Source organism: Mastigoproctus giganteus, chromosome 8, assembly GCF_048544385.1.
Source record: "Mastigoproctus giganteus isolate SK-2022 chromosome 8, ASM4854438v1, whole genome shotgun sequence".
In the NCBI taxonomy this organism is placed as follows: Eukaryota; Metazoa; Arthropoda; class Arachnida; order Uropygi; family Thelyphonidae; genus Mastigoproctus; species Mastigoproctus giganteus.
Genome location: NC_143582.1, coordinates 126,198,095 through 126,218,916, shown reverse-complemented (window position 1 = coordinate 126,218,916; position 20,822 = coordinate 126,198,095). Strand labels below are relative to the sequence as shown.

Below are 20,822 nucleotides of genomic sequence, written 5' to 3'. Positions count from 1 at the left end.
TAAGCTCCTACACTTGCTTTCTTGCATCAAGTGCCACTACTACTACTACTACTACTACTACTGTTCATCTAAAAAACTAGGTTTTCTCTTTTGCTCTTGGCATTATTTTTCTTCCAAACAGCTGTTCACTCTGTACAAATTGCAAATTCACTTTACCATGGAATATCATCCTGACATCTGGGGTGGTGCCCCAAAACCTCTCTCAGGCTTTTAGGTTCCATTGAAAAGAGGGCAGTTAGGTTAATTAATGACTCATCTCTAACAGAGTCTCTCCACTCTCTGTCTCATTGACATTCTGCACCAGTATTGAGCCTGCTGATCCCATTCAACGGTTCAGCAGGCTCAATACTGGTGGGATTCTTCCTCTTGCTCAGATTCTGAACATGAGAGGGCATAAATTCAAATTCAGGAAAGACAGTTGTAGAACAAATGTGTGGATATTTTCCTGTAGCCAGCGGGCAGTTGATTGCTGGAACAAACTTACTTCTGCCATTGTGGAAGTTGATAATTTAAATAAATTCAAGGAAGGAGTGGACAAACTTTTAGAGCAAATGGATGTGAAATGGGATTTTTTTTTGGCTGATGGTGTATAAGCTTGTTTTCTTGCGTCATATGCTGTATTAATGCTAATGCTAACTTCAAATTCACAGAACCAACTTTTCTTCTTCCTCATTTATTCATTCAACTTCCATTTTCTGGAACAGTCTTTCTCTATATGTATCCCCTGAAAAGGGAAGTTAAAGTGTAATGTCAACAAGTATCTTCTTTCATCTTCTCAATCTTCAACCCATGCATGGTATGACCCTCTTGTCATAAAAAAGAGAGAATATTATCAGAATCTGACCATGCCCAGTTAGATGTAGAAGCAGTGTGGTGTGTATTCTGGTAATAATATAAAGTTTATAGTTGTGGGATATGCTATTAATTTTGATAAATATGATAAAATCATATTTTAAAAACCATCTAATGATTATAGGAAATATGATAATCTCTTTAGTCAACATGAATATCCCAGCAAGGATATATGCTGCATTATTAGTGACTTTAATTTATCCCTTATTGATTGGAATATGTGGTCAAGCCGTATACCATGTAAGATCGTTTTTTTTTTTAAACTGTGAATAAGGCTCTTGTTAGTTATTTGCTGGCATACCACTGTATTTTGTAGCAGCTGACCAATGAGTTTTTATTTGATAATGGGTATTTGTGTATTTCGGGATTAGATATTATCACAGCTTTAACAAGAACCATTAGCAGGTATTGACTGTTATGTCATGAAATGGGTAGTGTCCATGGAAATTTCGGTCGAGATTCAGTATCGGGTACCCCTTCCAGACTGCTAGTGATACAGCCGTGATTGATGGGTGCTGACTCCATCTAGTGTCACGTGAGCTCCTGAACATCTCTATCAAATCACCCAGTAGAAGAGACACCTGCACTTAACCAAGGCAAAGCAAAAAGTAAATCACAAGCAGTCGAAAATTGCCGATCACCTCATCAATCGAATTATATTTTCTAAACGACCCAACATTTTCAAACTAATAATTCGCAGGAACAAATCACTCAACCAAGGGAAACCAAAAAGTAAATCACAAGAAATTAAATACACAAGTAGGGGGAACCCCCACTTCTGTGGGGGCTCCTTCCCCCCCCCACATCTCTGATATACGTATTATTCAGCCTTTTCCAAAACCAAACGACTTTTCTTTTTTTGTTTTTAATTATGTATCCAAAAAATCAAAAAATCGACATTTCGAGCAGCCAGCAAATTCATAACTTGAACATACGGTAACATCTGGCATGGGTGGCAAGCAGTGCATGTCACCCATGTCAGATGTTTTCGTGTGTTCAGGAGATCACGTGACACTGGACAGAGTCAGCACCCGTCAATCACGGCTGTATCGCTAGCAGTCTGGAAGGGGTACTTGATACTGAATCTCGACCAGGGAATTATTCTGGAAGTCAAATGCATTTGTTTCTAGTAGTATTGTAAATGGAGAATGCTAAAATTGATGGGAAGGAATGGATTGGCACATCTTACACAGCTAAAGAAGGAAAATGGGATAGTTACAGATTATCTAGTTATCTGTTGTATGTGTACAACTGTAGTCCTAGGTAGCATAGCAGTTTAATCTCCATGCTGGAGGGAAAAAAGCCCATTTTTGAATTCTATCAATGTAACAAGGATTCTTATGGGCGTTTTTCATAATGCAGTGAGCTAATCAGTCTCAGGCAAGGGTTGCATGTTTTTTTTTTGTTTCCCTATAGCAAACTGACCAAAGAACACACAATTACAAACATGATGTACTGAAACCTTATAACCTTAGTTGCTTTGATTCTTAACACATACCTCATGTAATGAGAACTATAAGCAGCTATGTAACAACACTATAGATTGGGTAAGGAAAGTAAAAGCCGAGTATGAGAGTTTGCTAGAAAAAAGAGATCAGAGAAGGGCCATGTTGCTGTAAGGTTAGTGATATAATGATATCCAAGAATCACCTATCAGAAAAATATTTCTCAGCCTGAGAGAGGGTAAGGCTCCTGGCAGGGATTGGGTGAATCCATTTATATTACAGAAACTGGAGATAAAATAAATTGGAGCATGGGGGGGGGGGAGTTACTAGTATGGATAAAGGGATGATTAAGTGGTAGGAGACAGTGGTTATAAAAGGCCACTGCTGTTCATGGACTACTGTGATGAGTGGAGTTCCACAGGGGTGTTGGGGTAGTTACTGTTTTTAATATTTATTAATCTAGGCATTTCAAGTTTGATATCTAAGTTTGTTGATGATACAAAGGTAGACAGAGTGGCTAATAATAGTAATCAGGGTATGCTATTTCAAGAGGATATAAATAAACTAAGCAGATGGGCTCTAAAATGACGATAACATACCATTTAGGTGGTAATAAAGTAGTGGAGTATGAAGAGATTTAGGGATAATTATAGAATCTAGCATGAAATTCTCTTAGCAGTGCAAACAAGTTCTAGAACTGCTTATGGAGTTCTGTCAGTGATGTGCAGGAACTTTTTCAGCAGGGACAAAGATGTAATTATTCTATTGTATAAGGCAATGATTAGGCTGCATCTAGAATACTGCATACAGGTGTGAAAACTCATTTTAGGAAGGATATAGATGTTGATGGCATTTTTACTCTTTCTCTGACAAGCTACATAAAGGGTTTTAAATTTAAATTGGAAAGGGATGGCTGCAGAAATTTTCTTTCAGCCAAAGAGTAACCAGTTATTGAAATAAATTTCCTCCACTTAGTGCTGTGTAGGCAGAGTGAATAAGTTTAAGGAAGGTGTGGACAAATTAGTGGTAGGAATGTAGGGGAGGTACCCATGGACTGGAGATGTGCAAATGTGACCCCAATCCACAAAGGAGGTTCAAAGGGAGGCACACCGGCAATTACAGACTTGTTAGTTTAACTTCTGTTCCAAGGAAATTAATGGAGGCACTGGTTAAAGAAGCATTGCAGGATCATCTAGACAAGACTTCAGTTATAGCTTGGACACAGCATGGGATTGTTAAGGAGAAGTCTTGTGTGACCAGTTTGATTGGATACTATGATGTGGTCACAAAGGAAATGGATGCAAAGAATAATTTTGATATTATATATTTGGATCTTAGAAAGGCTTTTGATACTGTTGTGCCTGGAAGACTGCTGCACAAATTGGAGCAATGTGGAATTGGGGGCAAATTGCTGCTATGGATAAAGGGCTGGTTGAGTGGGAGAAGGCAGAGAGTGGTAATCAATGGACATTGCTCTTTGTGGACTAATATTATTAGTGGATCCCCCAGAGTTCATTGTTGGGTCCGTTGTTGTTTTCTGTATTTGTTTATGATATTGATGATGGTATATCAGGCTTAATGTCCTAGTTTGCAGGCGATGTGAAAGTCATCAGGGTTGTTAATGACACTAATGACAGTATTCTGCTGCAACAGGATCTAGAAAAGTTGAGCAGGTGGGCTGAGAGGTGGCAGTTGAAGTTTAACATTGACAAATGTAAAGTACTGCATATGGGAAGCAGTAACCAAAGAGTAATGTATCAACTGTGTCGTACTACACTGACAGTGATAGAGAGTGAAAAGGATCTGGGGATAATTGTGCAGGCAGATATGAAGTTTTCTCAGCAGTGCAGACAGTCTGCAAGAGTAACTTATGGTGTCTTGTCAATGGTATACAGTAATTTTTCTAGCAGGGATAAGGTGATTATCCCCTTGTATAAGGCAATGGTCAGGCCACACCTTGAGTACTGTATACAGGTCTGGAGGCCTCATTTTAAGAAGGATGTAGAGCTGTTGGAACGAGTACAGAGAAGGCAACAGTGAATGGAACAAAGGGTTGCTCTTACGAAGAAAGGCTTAAGTTTTGCAAATTACAGTGTCTGGAGACTAGGCACCTGCAAGGTGATCTGATTGAGGTGTATAAAGCCTTGAATGGTTTGAGCATGCTCAATGCTGATGGGATTCTTCCTCTTGCTCAGAATAATCGCCTGAGAGGGCATAAATTCAAATTGAGGAAAGACAGGTGTAGGATAGATATGTGGAAGTTTGCCTTTAGCCCAATGGGTGATTGATTGCTGGAACAGACTTCCATCTGTCTTTGTAGAAGTTGATAGCTTAAATAGATTAAAGGAAGAACTGGACAAATTTTTGAAGTGACTGGATGGGTGAAATGGGAAGATTTTTTTTTTTGGCTGATGCTGTATAAGCTTGATTTCTTGCATCATATGCCTCTTCTAATGTTAATGTGCAAAGGAAGGTTTTTTTTTTGCTGGTGTAAGCCTTGCTTTCTTGCATCATATTGTCAGCACTAACACTAAGTGGTAGAAGAGTATATCATACCATTAGGAATACTGTTGAGATCATCACCGGGTTTTGGATTAATTCCTGTCGACTGGAGAAATGTGAATGTTTTGCTCATTCATAAGAAGGGGCTAAGGTGGAGGAGTTGAATAACTATGGACTTTTAAGTTTGTAATAGTCAAGATAATGCAATCCAGGGTTATGGATATAATACAGTAACAAAATCAAATATATATATTTAGCATGTTCCATTTTGGGACATGCTACGTATGAGCATTTAGCTCATACATCCATCATTTATTATATCTGTAAATTGCATTTGTTTTCTTGTTGTTTTTGCATGTTTGCCAGATGGCAAAATCCAAGTTTCTGGGAAGAGTTGAATAAGCTTTACTAGCTAATATGTGAAAAAACCCCCATAAAATTTCCTGTCATTGATGGGATTTGAACCTGGGCTTTGTCCACATGCTGTGGGAGGATGGTGATTGTAGCCACTTTGCTACCTATGTGGGCTTCAGCACAGGAATATCTCAATAAGAATGAAATCCTAATAGGATTAGCGCTTGTTATTGAAGGAGGAAGTCTTGCCTGGCAAATCTGGTTAACACACTTACTGTGACTTAATGCACATATATCAGTTGAGCTTTCATACAGCTAGATAAAAAAGAAGTTTTTTATTGTCCAGCAACCCACGTCAGAGTATAACTAATTTGTATATGGTGGGAAAAGCCTGTGAAATTCCCATCTGAACAAAACCCAAACCCAGGCCTTTTCCAAATGGTGTTGAAATGAAGGCAATCATATGCGGCCACAAACATTTACTTAGTAGTGTGAAATGATGCAAGAAAGCAAGCTCATACAACATTAGCAAAGAAATGAGTCAATACTTCTCATATCACCTTTCCATCCCTTCTAACAGTTTGTCTAGTTCTTCCTTGAACTCATTCATACTACCCACCTCTACAACACCAAATGGGAGTTTGTTCCAGTGAATCCTCAAATCCTCAGTTTGAATTTATGCCCCTCATGTGGGTAGTCTGAGCAAGATGATGGATTCTATTAGCTTTAGCTTTCTCAACCCATTCAAAGCCTTAAACACCGTATCTCCTTGCAGTTGCCTACTCTCCAGGTGCTGTAGTTTTCAGGACTGAAGCCGTTCCTGGTAAGAATACCCTTTTGTTCCTCTCACTGATCTTGTTGCTCTTCTCTGCACCAATTTCAGCAGATCCACATCCTTCTTAAAATGAGGCCTTCAGACTTGTATGCATTTCTCAATGTGTGGCCTGACCATTGCCTTTTACAATGGGATAATCATCTCCTCATTAGCATTAGTAGAGGCATATCATGCAAGAAAGCAAGCTTATGCAGCATCAGCCAAAAAAAAAAAAAAAAAAACTTCCACTTCACCCCTCTGTTCGTTCGAAATACCTGTCCAGCTGAGCCTTAAATTTATTTAGGCTATCAACCTCCACAACAAGGGATGGAAGTCTGTTCCGCCAACCAACTACCCGCTGGCTAAAGGCAAATTTACACACATCTATCCTACATCTGTCTTTTCTCAATTTGAATTTATGCCCTCCCAGGTGATTATTCTGAGCAAGAGGAAGAATCCCATCAGCATTGAGCATGCTCAAACCATTCAAGGCTTTATACACCTCTATCAGATCACCTCGCCGGTGCCTAGTCTCCAGACACTGTAATTTGCAAAACTTAAGCCTTTCTTCGTAATAGCAACAATTTGTTCCATTCACTAACCTTGTTGCCCTTCTCTGTACTAGTTCCAGCAGCTCTACATCCTTCTTGAAATGAGGCCTCCAGACCTGTATACAGTACTCAAGATGTGGCCTAACCATTGCCTTATATAAGGGGATAATCACCTCCTTATCCCTGCTAGAAACATTCCTGTATATCATTGACAAGATACTATGAGCTACTCTTGCAGACCGTCTGCACTGCTCAGAAAACTTCATATCTGCCTGCACAATTACCCCCAGGTCCTTTTTATTCTCTACTACTGTTAGTGTAGTACCACAGAGTTGATACGTTGCTGTTTCCCATATGTAGTACTTTACATTTTTCAATGTTAAACTTCATTTGCCACCTCTCAGCCCATCTGCTCAACCTTTCCAGATCCTGTTGCAGCAGCAGCATAGCATCAGTATTGTCCTTAACAACCCTGCCAACCTTTGTATTGTCTGCAACTTGGACATTAAGCTTGATATACCATCATCAATATTATTTATAAATACAGAAAACAATAATGGACCCAACACTGAACGCTGAGGGGCTCCACTAATAACATTAGTCCATGATGAGCAGTGTCCATTGATTACCACTCTCTGTCTTCTCCCCCTCAACCACCCCTTTATCCATAGCAGCAATTTACCTCTAATGTAATGCCACACTGCTCCAATTTGTGCAGCAGTCTTCCATGTGCAACAGTATCAAAAAACCTTTCTAAGATCCAAGTATATAATATCAAAGTTATTCCCTGCATTCAGTTCTTTTGTGACTGCATCATAGTATCCAATCAAATTGTCAGGCAAGACGTCCTCTTAACAAAACCATGCTATGTCCGAGCTATAGCTGAAGTCTTGTGTAGATGATCCTGCAGTGCTTCTTTAACCAGTGCCTCCATTAATTTTCCTGGAACAGAAGTTAAGTTAAACTCACAGGTCTATAATTACTCGTGTCAGCTTTTGATCCTCCTTTGTGAATTGGGGTCTTTTTTTTTTTTTTTTTTTTGTTGTTGTTGTGTTTTTTTTTTTTTTTTTTTTTTTTTTATGTTAATTGTTGGTGCATCGGCTTCTGTGGCCATAATGCACCTCCCAAAGTTTTTGCATTTACTCTGATCCAAGCCTGAGGTGGGATTCGAACCCGCGACCTTTGGGTTGCCAGGCATACCCACCCGACTAGCCCGGTCGGCAAATTAGGGTCACACTTGCACATCTCCAGTCTATGGGTACCTCCCCTGAGTCCAAGGAAGCTCTCATAATTATGGCTAAGGGTTTGCTTACTTCCTTTGCTGCCTCCTTTAATATAACTGGGTAGATCCCATCCACCCCAGGTGCCTTTCTTGTGTTTATCTTCAACAATTTCTCTTCCACTTTACTCTCAGTTATTACAAGATTATCTAGCTTACTTCCAGAGTTGAATACACCTCTGGCATTCCCCTCGCTGAATAGCTCCTCATGGGTGAATGTCGATGCAAAATATTTATTTAGTTTGTTAGCTACCTGAGCAGGATCATCAACAGTTGAACCATCGATATCAAGTGGACCGATCTGATTCATCCCATTCCTTCTAGAGTTTACATGTTATTCATTTTTTCAGTCAGTAAACTCCTACAAAAACCACTTCAGTTATTATCTATGGATAACTTAAGTAATATGTATAAAAAAATTGTTGCTGTATTTTTGTGAAAGGAAATTTGGTAAGAATCAACAAATATTTTTAATAGATTCAAATATAAAATTTTGCAAAAAATTGTCCCCTGGGAGTTTGATTTATTTCCTCTGATTGTACAGACATGGGGATGACAATAGGCATTTTATGCATTTTGTGAACGTGCTGAGACAGGTTAAATTTAAAACCTTGTTAATTTCAATTTTATTTTTGTGAATAATATAAATGAAAAAGGTAAAAAAAAAAAAAGGTATCATAGTTGAATCATATTCACCATAGAGGATAACAAGCCTTCTGCTCCATTGACATGTCCAGCAGAAATGTTATTAATCTTTATTTCTTGCCTGTGACTTTTTGACTATGTTTTAAAACTTTTACATTTACGTGGTCTTAACAGGAGCTGGAAGAAATAGAAGAAAACTGGAGGGCAGAAACTAATCAGTTGAGAGAACTCATTAGCAGGCTGCAAGATGAGAATGTACGCCTTAATAATTCTCTTGCTGAGAAGGAAAGTTCCATAACGCAAAAGTGCCAAAGTATGTATATATGTTTTATGTAGAAGTATTTATACACATGTTTAGAAAAAAAAATTCAAAATTTGATAATGTATTGCGCACTTTTACTTCTGCATTAAATTGTTCCTATTTCAGAACTTAAAAATTTTATTTGTTTCAACATGCTTGAGATTTTTTAATTCTGTTACAAAAATATGACCTGCTTTTAAAATATCAGACCAATTAGATTCTTAGAACCTGTGGGACTGAGATCGTGCAATTTTTTTATGATGATTTTTGCTTTACATGCAATCAGATTTTTATTTTATGCAGTACTATTTTTTTTCCTGGCCAAATATACAGATGAATATAGTGTTAGTGTTGTTCATAAACATGAAAATCTAAACGGCATACATTATTTAGCTTATTGCTTTTCATTGAATGCGTTGAGCACGCTGAATTCTGATGAGATCCTTCCACTTGTTCAGATTATGAACCTGAGGGGGCATAAATTCAAATTAAGAAAAGACAGATGTAGAACAGATGTGCAGAAATTTGCCTTTAGCCAGTGTGTGGTTAATTTCTGGAGGAGCAGACTTCCATCTGTCATTGTGGAAGTTGATAGGTTAAATAAATTTAAGGAGGAACTGGACAGGCATTTGGAGGGAATGGTGTGATTTTTTTTTTTTTTTTTTGGCTGATGCTGCATAAGCTCATACACTTGCTTTCTTACATCACATGCCACTACTACTACTACTATTGCTAATTACCAATGACTCAATGATTAACCTTGCTTTCCAGCTGCAACAGACAATCCATCAACCTGAAAAACTTTGCCCCCGTGCCATAAATCCATCAGATCTGCCCAAAATAGATTTCTAAATTCTAATGCAACTTTATTATTATTTAATATGCACTCACTTCAAAATGGTTACAGTATGCTGAATATTTTTAGGGCTTTGAGGTGAACTCTCCACTCTACAGTCAGCAGAGGTGGAATATTTGTTGTTATCAGGTGTAGTGAATGAGTTGAAGCAGAGGTTTAAGTTTGGGAGAAAAATTTAGTGATATGCAAAAGAAAAGAAAAGGTTGCTGTTTGCTACAAGTTTTATTTGATCACCTCAGCAGCTCATACAGTTTTGAAAAATAGATACAGCTTGAGTTCATTGGGAAGATTATCTTTTTTGATTGAATAATCACTGAGTTACAGAATTTTTTTTATTAATTTAAGTTTTATTACAGAGTTTACATTTGTTGCTTATGCATCTTGTAAGTTACAATATTTGTATTGTTTCTATGGGAAATTGTGTCCCAAGATATGAACAGGTGTTTTAGGAACAACCCCCACATAAATTGCAATTCCAGTATATAGTAGTGTGGAAAGTTAATGATTTACTTGCACTTTTTTGGACTCATTTTTATTCTGCTTTCATTTTATATATATATATATATATATATATATATATATATATATATATATATATTATATAATTAATAAAAATAATAGGATATAGTGATAAAACAGAACGTTTAAAAGAACAAACAAATATATTATAATGGTTTATGGATCCAGGAAACTGCTAGTAATAGTAGAAATGCCCAGCAGCCATAATGAAATATAGACAAATAGGTTAGATTGGTGTATAGGTAGTGGTGCTGACCTGTCAGGTGTAGCTGCAATGGAAAAATTAAAAAGTGCCTGAAAAATAAAAGCAGATTATATAAAATTTAAATAAAGTTAAATGAAAATATATAAAAAAGAACAGTGTGTGTACCCTGTATGCACGAAAGATGTTTTATTTTATGTGAAAACAGCTATGGTGGCACTAGAGTAAAACCATTTAAATTTTTGAACGGTTTGATCAAAACTTGCTTACTTACACTACTTAGAAGGTTGATGTTGATCAAAATCTCGAGAAGCAGATTTTATTATTAAAGTCTGCATTTTATTCTTGCATAATATTATTACTCGCTGCTTACTCTAATGAATCAACTTTAGTGACTGAGTTGCAGTAATTTAGGAAGTGACGTCATTTCTATATTTTAGTATGAACTTACTCTATGGCACCGGTTCCCAACCTTTTTTGACTTGCTAACCCCTTTCAACGTAATATTTTTAATGCGAATCACTAAGCCTATATTCTCTGAAATCGTATCATATTTTTCAATTTTTATTATAAAATATTCCCAGTACTATGTTTTTATAAGCGACATTGTGTAATAATAAAAATTATTATTATTAAGTATTATTTATACTTTGTAAAGCAGTTATTAATCAGTCCAAACTAGATTTCGAACAGGCTAAGAATAGAAAACTTGCTTCTTCTCCAAATGATAGCTTAGCATTCTTGTCTCTTGCTGAAGCTATTGGCTGCAATTTTTGCCCATCTCTGTTCCCACCTCTGACAAAACCAGATGGTTCTGTTGCCACATCAGCAAAGATAAAGTTGACCTGCTAGAATCCTATTTTTCTTCCAACTCATGTATTGAAGATCTTGGTAAATCACCTTAAACCATTTCCATTCAATGCTTCCTGTGGTCTTCTCTCAAAAGGATGTCAGAAGGATTTTCATGAATATGATGCTAAGAAAGCTCCAGCTCCCGATGGTATTTGTTCTCCACTTGTTCTCAAAACCTGTGCCTCCTGAACTTGCTCCTGTTTTGTGTTGTCTTTTTTCACTTTCTTATTTCAAAGGTGTTTTTCTTTCAGCTTGGAAATTTGCTCACATCTAGACAGTTCATAAAAAGTGTGACAAATCCCTTACATCCAGTTATCGTCCCATTTCACCCCTCCATTTGTTCCAAATGCCAGTGCAGCCCAGCCTTAAATTTATTTAGGCTATCAACTTCCATAACAAAAGATGGAAGTCTGTTCCACCAATCAACTACCCACTGGCTAAAGGCATATTTCTGCACATCTATTCTACAATTGTCTTTCCTCAATTTGAATCTGTGCTCCCTCAGGTTCTTAATCTGAGCAAGACGAAGAATCCCATCAGCATTCAGTTTGCACAACCCATTCAAGGCCTTATACCCCTCAATCAGATCACAGCGCATATGCCTACTCTCCAGGTGCTGCAATTTGCAGAGCTTAAGCCTTTCTTGGTAAGAGCACCCCTTTGTTCCCCTCACCAATCTTGTTGCCCTTCTTTGTACTCATTCTAGCAACTCTACATCCTTCTTAAAATGATTCCTCCAGACCTGCATATAGTAGTCTAGGTGTGGCCTGACCATTACCATATATAACGGGATAATCACCTCCCTGTTCCTGCTAGCAAAATTCCTATATATCATTGACAAGACTCCATGACCTGCCCTGGAAGTCCCTCTGCACTGCTTATCGAACTTCATATTTGAATGCACAATTACCTCCAGGTCTTTTCCACTTCCCTGAGTGTAGTACCACACAGTTGGTAATTTTCTCTTGAGTTATTGCTACCCATATGCAGTACTATGCATTTGTCAATGTTAAACTTCAGTTGCCACTTTTCAGCCCATTTGCTCAACTTATCTAGATCCAGTTGGAGTAGCATACTGTCTTTACTGTCGTTAACAACCCTGCCAACCTTTGTATCATCTGCAAACTTGGACATTAAATGTGATATACCTTCATCAATGTAATTGATAAATACAGTATACAAAACAATGGGTCCAACACTGAACCCTGAGGAACTCCACTAATAACATTTGTCCACGAAGAGCAGTGTCCATTGATTACCACTCTCTGTCGTCTCCCACTCAATCATGCCTTTATCCATTGTAGCAACTTACCCTTAATGCCATACCTCTCCAATTTGTACAGCAGTCTTCCATGTGCAACAGTATCAAAAGCTTTCCTGAAATCCAAGTATATCATATCAAAATTATTTTTTGCATCCAGTTACTGTGTGACCACATTGTAGTATCCAATAAAATTGGTCAGACAAGACCTCCCTTTAGCAAACAACCGCTGTGTCTTAACTGTCACTGCAGACTTCTCTAGATGATCCTGCAATGCTTCTTTAACCAGTGATTTCATTATTTTCCCTGGAACACAAATTAAACTAACAGGTCTATAGTTTTCTGGGTCACCTTTTGAACCCCCCTTTGCTAATTGGTGATACATTTGCACACCTGCAGTCCATGGGGACCTTCCCTGAGTCCAAGGAAGCTCTCATAATTATGGCTAAGGGTTTGCTTACTTCCTTTGCTGCCTCCTTTAATATAACTGGATAGATCCCGTCCATCCCAGGTGCCTTTTTTATGTTTAACTTCAACAATTTCTCCTCCACTTTTCTCTCAGTTATTACCAAATCACTTTGCTCCCTATTAGAATTTGATAAATGTCTGGCACTTCCCTCATTGAATAACTCCTCATGTGTGAATGTTGATGCAAAATACTCATTCAGTTTATCAGCTATCTGAGCATGATTATTAATAGTCAGCCCATCTATGTTAAGTGGTCCTTTCTGATTCATCCCTTTCCTTCTAGAGTTTACATAAATAAACAACTCTTTGCTGTTTTTCTTTGCATCCTTTGCCAAGGATTTCTCGTAATCTGCCTTCACTTGCCCAACCTCCATCGGGACTTGATTACAGACTACCTTATATCTGCCATCGGATTTTGTGTCACCTGATACTTTATATGCATCCCATACATTTTTCTTCTCTGCCACGAGACTCATTAATTCATCTGATATCCATTGAGGCCTAAACCTTGAACATATTTCACCTTTCCAACCTTCAACCCATACACTGTACTAAGTACTATAGGTTCTAAAAAAAGGTACCTATACATAACAATGATCCTTGAGAATGAAAAAAAAATATAGTATGGAAAACATATTTAATATGATATACTGTAAGATAGTAAACTAATTATAAGGAATTGTGGGAGATGTGGGAAGGGTTTCTTTCTTTGGCAATTCTTCACTTTTTATTTAATTTTATTTTTCGTTATTGTTTATTATTAGTTATATTTTGTAGTTTACAAAAATATACCTATGTAAATCTAAGCAGAAGCCATTACAGAATTTTAGGGGGAACCCCCTGGAACACTTCTGCGAACTCCCAAGGGTTTGCGAACCACTGGTTGGGTACCGCTGCTCTACTGAATCAACTACTTACTCTGCTGATTCAATATTAGCGACTGAGTTGGCATCGTTAGTGCCATTTAGGAAGTGATGTAATTTGTGGCATTTAAAAATCTAACAGCCACCTAATAGGAAGTGACACCAATTGCGTCATTTCCGTAAAAAAATTTCGTGAACAATCAGTTGCATTATTTTTGTTACCAGTTGATTTTATTCTCGTGCTACCATAGATGTTTTCACATCAAAAATGGTACTTAATGCTGTAGGTCGTAAGATTTTAACTATGTCATCAAGGGCCAGTTGCCAAAACCAAAGGAAACACCTGCAATAAGCAAGGCCTCTGTTTCTGTTATGATGTATACGGAGCAGACAGCAAAGCGAGCGTACATATACATAACAGCTGACCTGACAGAGACCAAAAAGAAAAGGAATACAATATACTAAAATAAACAAAAAGTAAAATTAAAATTAAAACCAATTAATTCAGTTAAAGAAAAATTGAATGAATAACAAACAGACCTATTTGAATTTTTACAAAGAAAGTGTAATTTCAAGATGAAAGAATATAGTCAGGATATGACAGCTTACTGACGAGCTGGCAGGAGACGGTGAGGGAAACGAACACAAGGCTGTGACCTAGACCAAAGAAGTTAGCCGAAAGTTCCCAGAGAATTTATAACAGTTAAAGCAACTCTGCGTATGGGGGAGAAGGTGTGAATTAAACCATACCCATGTGACGAGGAAGACAGCAATTAAACAAATGAGGCAAATGGACCAGCAAAGGGGAGAAAACAAGATCTAACAAAGTAGCATTGAAAAGACTCTAAACTTTGTTGTAGAAGAAAAATGGTGGAATAGCAGAAAAATAGTATCTCGAATATTGCTTTTGGCCAGCCTAATCGTGCATGAGATATAAGGGGTAGTGTTTAAGAACAGCAAAAATTAATTGGAAGAAGGGGAATATAGCAGTGCTTGGGCAGTGCAGGGTTGGGTAACCCGTACCTAAAGTAGTTCTCTGGACATGTGCCCTATGTTTAAGTCAGTAATGGTATTGTTTTTACAAATATGAGAATGAACAATGTCAAAAAAGATAAAAATAAAGACGTCACAACAGTTAGCAAGATATGACAAGCAACACATAACAAAACATAATACCCCCAAAGTTAGCCAATCCGTGGGCACAGGCTTTCTACGCTGTAAGACACTATAGAGGCTAGGGAATATATGACTATACATTATGTACAAGCCTGAATTTAGATTGCCATCAGCCTAATTTCCAACCTTTTGTTGATACACACTTTGGTCATATCATATCATAACAGGCAATTTAAATATTATACCAAATGAAGAACTAAGAGGCATCTTGTCTTATGGCTTCGAATCACTTCTCACTTTTCAAAAAACAGTTATATTAAGATTTGCTTAACTTCTGTTTTAAGCTTTCTTACCATCATAACATCTCCATTGAAGTCTTCCAATTATGGATTAATTCTGTACTAGCTAATATATAACATCAATATATGACATCTATGCCACATGTGAAACCATCTAGTAGATTGAAATTCCATTTTTCCATATTAAAACAACAACTGGCAGATCCACACAAACATTTTGTCATCACTCCTGTGGATAAAACCTCCTGCAACTATGCCAGGCGCCTCCGTAGCCAGGTGGGAAGGAGTAGCAGCGTGTAGCACACGCTTCTTGATTAGACCGGGGTTCGAGCCCGTCACCACCAAATATGGAGGATGCGGAAAGGTCAGGGAATGACCGCCGCATATCCCGGAGCAATATGGCCTTAGTTGCTAATGCTCCTAAAATCCTAATAACAAACAACAAGCAACTATGCCATTATCTGTAAAGCTTTTTATTTCCAAACATTAAATGCAGAACTAAATTCCAATGCCACCTACAAGTCCATCACCAATAACAGCAATATAATTACTAAGATATTAATTGCTTTCAGCAAGTAATTAAAAATTAGTATTAATAAATTACTAATTTCCTTATACTTACTTCATATTTAAGTTCCACAAAAGCCCCACAGGTTTCAGGTTCAGCACTTCTTGTAAGTACACTTACACTCATAAGCCTGGCAAAACTTTAGAACTGTTACTTAAACCTATTATTTGTAAAATAATAAGAGAAGTTTACCTCAATATATTACGTAGAACACTTCCGTATGATACTCTAATTAATTTAATTAATTTTCTTATTTTTAATTGCGTTAAATTGAGTTTTGTGTTAAATTGATTTTTAATTATTTTTTAATTATTTGTTACTGTAATGTAAGTTTTTCGATTTTTTTTTCGTTTTAATTTCTGGAGAGTATCATACGGAAGTGTTCTACATACTATATTGAGGTAAATTTCTCTTATTATTTTACAAATATTGATATCAACGTAGAGCGTATTTAGCATTACAGCTCTGGTTTGTACTATTTAAACCCATTATGGACATCCTGACAGCAGAATAATTAATAAAAATATACCAGTTATTAATGCTCTAAATAATGGCAACATAACTCTTGTTCAAACATTTGACTTTAATGTCAAATGTTTGTCAAATTTTATTGTCATGAATGAATTTATAAAAAACTATAAATACATTATTAGTTGTCAGTGTATTGGAACAACTTCATAATACTTACAAACAAAAGGTATCCCCCTCCTTATGGATAGCTCTGCTAGCTGTTTTAGCTAACCTGTACTGGTCTGAGACCCCCCCTACCCTCAGACATAAAGATTTATAGATGACTTATTAGTATTCAACTACTCTACATTTATACAGGTCTGAGCTGGTATTTATCCTCCAGAACTTACTCTGGAGAGAACTAATAACAATTACTTTTCAGCTAATTAATTATACCTGGACATTAATATCAGCGGCCCTCAAACTGCAGTTAACATATACAATAAAAGAAATGCTTTTAACTTCAATGTAGTCAGCTTCACTCATTGGCAGTCCCACATTTACAACAAAAGGCATTCAAATATAATACTCTCTCAATGCATCAGAATTGCCACTACATGTAATAACAATCTATTTTTATACCAAATTACTCCATAATAAACTGCTTGATAATAGTTTCCCTTCAGCCTTCCTTTGCCATCATTTTAGGAAAGCACTGAATATTACGAAATTTAATAAACTTACTGACAACGATATTGATATTAACAATGTAATTGCCGGTTGATCTCTATCTAAATTCAGGCTTGTACATAATGTATAGTCATATATCCCCTAGCCTCTGTCATGTCTCAAGGTGTAGAAAGCCTGTGTTCACGGATTGGCTAACTTTGGGGGTATTATGTTTTATGGCCGACCGGGCTAGCCGAGTGGGTAAAGTACCTGCCCGGCAACCCAAAGGTCGCGGGTTCGAGTCCCGCCTCGGGCTTGGATCAAAGTACTGCAAAAACCTTGGGAGGTGCAATATGGCCACAGAAACCGATGCGCCAACAACTACCAAATCAAAAAAAAAAAAAAAAAAAAAAATTGTTTTATGTTTTGCTTATGTCTTGCTAACTGTTTTGATGTCTTTATTTTTAGTTTTATCCTTTTTGACATTGTTCATTTTCATATTTGTAAAAACAATACCATTACTGACTTAAAAATGTATTAGCATTAGTTGAGGCATATGATGCAAGAAAGCAAGCTTATATAGCATCAGCAAAAAAAAAAAAAAAAAAAACCTTTCCCATTTCACCTATTCATTTGCTCCAAAAGTTTGTCCAGTTCTTCCTTGAATTTATTTAAGCAATCAACTTCCAGTATGACAGATGGAAATTTGTTCCAGCAATCAGCCACCTGCTGGCTAAAGGCAAATTTCTGCACATCAATTTTACAGCTGTCTTTCCTCAATTTAAATTTATGTCCCCTCAAGCGCATAATCTGAGCAAGAGAAAGAATACTATCAGCATTGAACTTGCTCAAACCATTTAACACCTTATAAACCCAATCAGATCACCTTGCAGGTGCCTAGTCTCCAGACACTGCAATTTGCAGGTTAATTTTCTCTTGGTAAGAGCACCCCTTTGTTCCTCTCACTAATCTCGTTGCCCTTCTCTGTAATCATTCTAGCAACTCTACATCCTTCCTAAAATGAGGCCACCAGACCTTGTACAGCAGTATTCAAGCTGTGGCCGGACCTTTGCCTTATACAAAGGGATAATCACCTCCTTGTCTCTGCTAACAAAATTCCTATACAGGAACTCCCCGACTTATGTAATACTTGACTTATGGAAATTTGACTTTATGTAAGTTTTTGCAAGTACAAACTTAAAAAAATTGTGGAAACATATTTTGCATCCTGTAGGAATAAATGGTAAATAGATATAATAAATATAATATCTAGGAATAAATAGATATCCTGAAAATACCGTAATGTTGAACCTAATAACACATTGTGTTTTTTTTTTTTTTTTTTTGTAATTTGTTCTAAGTCCTTGGAAGTTAAATTTCGCTGCATTACTAAGCTGTTTATCTCTCTCTAAAAGGTTATGTTTATAATGGAAATTGCGCTACCCTTTATCATATGTTCCCATTATAAGAATCAATTTTGAATGCCTTTGTGATATTTTTCTAAAGCATGTTTCTGGAGGTCACAACCATAAAACAATAAAAACAATTTTCACTTTCCGGTTTATTCGGCTTTTCTGTTAGTGCATCTAATTATAAACGGTTAGTAAAATCGATCTTATTGCATTTGCGATAATACCGATAACTGCAATTGTGTGGGTTTTATTGCTATTATGGTGAAATGTGTTCCCCTTCACTGAAATCTTCAGTCATATAAAAAACAAATTTTCAGAAACTTCTCTTCATTCCTATTTACGTATTACAATGATGAAGGGAAAGCGACCAATGGAAAGTGCAAGTGGTAGTAGTGCCAGGAAACAAAACAAAATTGATTTAGAAATGAAGATGAAATTGATTAAGAAGTACGAAGCAGGACAAAATTTGTCATCTATTGCAAGGGAATTAGTTCTCGCTGCTTCAACAATGAATACTGTTTTAAAGGACAGTGTGCATATAAAAGAACATGTCAAAGGATCAACACACCTAAGATCAACAGTGATCACAAAACAGTGTTCAGGTGCTATATCAAAGATGGAATAGCTGTTAATAATATGGATGGAAAATCAGATTCAGGAGCTAGTGCCCCTGAGTCTAATGACCAAGCAAAAGCATCAAATATTTATAAAGATATTAAGGATAAGTACGACGCTCCCCCAACCCAGGTTCATGGAAAGCAACGGGTGGTTTAATAGGTTCAAGCATCGTGCTGGTTTCCACAACATTAAAGTATATGGTGAAGTCGTCAGTGCCGATTCTGCAGCTGCAGAGAAATTTTGTGATGTGTTGGAAAAAATTATTGATGAAGGCAGCTATTCAATGCAGCAAATTTTTAACGTTGATGAGACTGCTCTGTATTGGAAAAAAAATGCTGGATCGAACATACATTGCCAAAGATAAAAGTACAATGTCAGGTTTCAAGGTGTTGAAAGATAGGGCCACGCTTTGCTTGGGGCTAATGCAGCAGGAGATTACAGATTAAAACCACTGCTTGTATACCATTCTGGAAATCCTTGTGCATTTAAGGGCATCAATAAAGCCACCCCTACTCATGCATTTCTGATCGAACCAGAGAGCATGGATAACAATATCTCTCTTTGAGGATTGGTTTAAATGCTGCTTCATTCCCAAGGTTGAAAACTATTGTAAAGACAACGACATTCCTTTCAAGATTTTGCTTTTATTAGATAATGTTCCTGGACATCCTGCACATCTAGATGATTTCAATTCAAACGTGAGAGTCATATTTCTTCCGCCAAACACGACTTCACTCATCCAACCTATGGAACAGGGTGTTATTTTGAATTTAACAGCATGCTATTTACGCACAACATTTGCTCAGGCATTGTCTGCAGTAGACGATGAGAAAAATTTTATGTTAAGAGACTTTTGGAAATCTTACAATATTTACCATGCCATCTTAAACATTAATAAGGCCTGTGCGGAAATTACTAAAAGTTGTTTAAATGGCGCATGGAAGTAAGTATGCCCACGGCACGTAAAAGGCTTCGAAGGATTTGAAAAAGATGAATCATATGAACAGGTTACAGACAAGATTGCAAAGGTTGCAGAGCTACTCCAGTTGGAGGTTGATGCCAAAGACGTGGAGGAATTAATAGAGGAAGAAGAGAAGGAATTACCTAATGAAGAACTTATTGACTTGCAGGCAGCAATAGTGAAAGAAGAAAATGCTGATAAGTTCAAGATGAACCAAATCAGGAGCCGAGACACTTCATCACCCGAGAGATGGCATTTCGTGAAATTGCATCGGCAATGGCGAGGTTCGAGAAGATGGATCCTGACAACGAACGATTCTTAAAAGTTAACAGAGGGCGAATGATATGCTTGCTTGCTACAAAGAAATCTATGATGAAAAGAAAAAAGCCACCATCCAGTCATCCATTAATATGTTCTCTCATAAGGTTGAGCGGCCGACCCTGTCTAAATCTCCACAATCCCCCAACTTCTGCAGGGACATACTTATCAGTTGAAGACGTCGATTCTGGCAATGATGCTCGAGAGGTAAAACTTACTGACTTTGTGCCTGTCGCCTCTCTCTTTTTTTGTAATTTTATAATTTTGAAATTTTTTTAAATTGCATGCGTTTGCGATTTTTCCTGCGAATGAGATAAAAAAATTGAATAAATACAATAAATAATTCTATTCACGTGTTCGTCGAATATTTCTTTTTTGATTAAATAAATTCAGTGAGCACGTACTGCGCAAGCATAGGGGAAATCCGACTTACGTAGCGTTCTGCCCAACACAGCCCTTACGTAAGTTGGGGAGTTCTTATATATCATTGACAAAACACCATGACCTGCTCTGGCAGCCCATCTGCACAGTTCACAGAACTTCATATTTGAAAGCCTACTACAGGCCTACTTTAGCCTGTAGTAGGCTTTCAAGAGATAGTAGTAAACTACATGTGCTGTCTTCACTCTAACATTAATTCTGACATT

General features: G+C 37.1%; 1 protein-coding gene across 1 annotated transcript in view; it reads left to right on the top strand.

Moving 5' to 3' along the window:
• LOC150081809 (RILP-like protein 1) overlaps positions 1–20,822 on the top strand; it is a 96,906-nt gene that overhangs the window by 3,731 nt on the left and 72,353 nt on the right. The window contains exon 2 of the mRNA XM_090380325.1: positions 8,617–8,755. Coding sequence (XP_090236451.1) covers positions 8,617–8,755 — 139 coding nt within the window. The remainder of the gene's footprint in view (positions 1–8,616; positions 8,756–20,822) is intronic.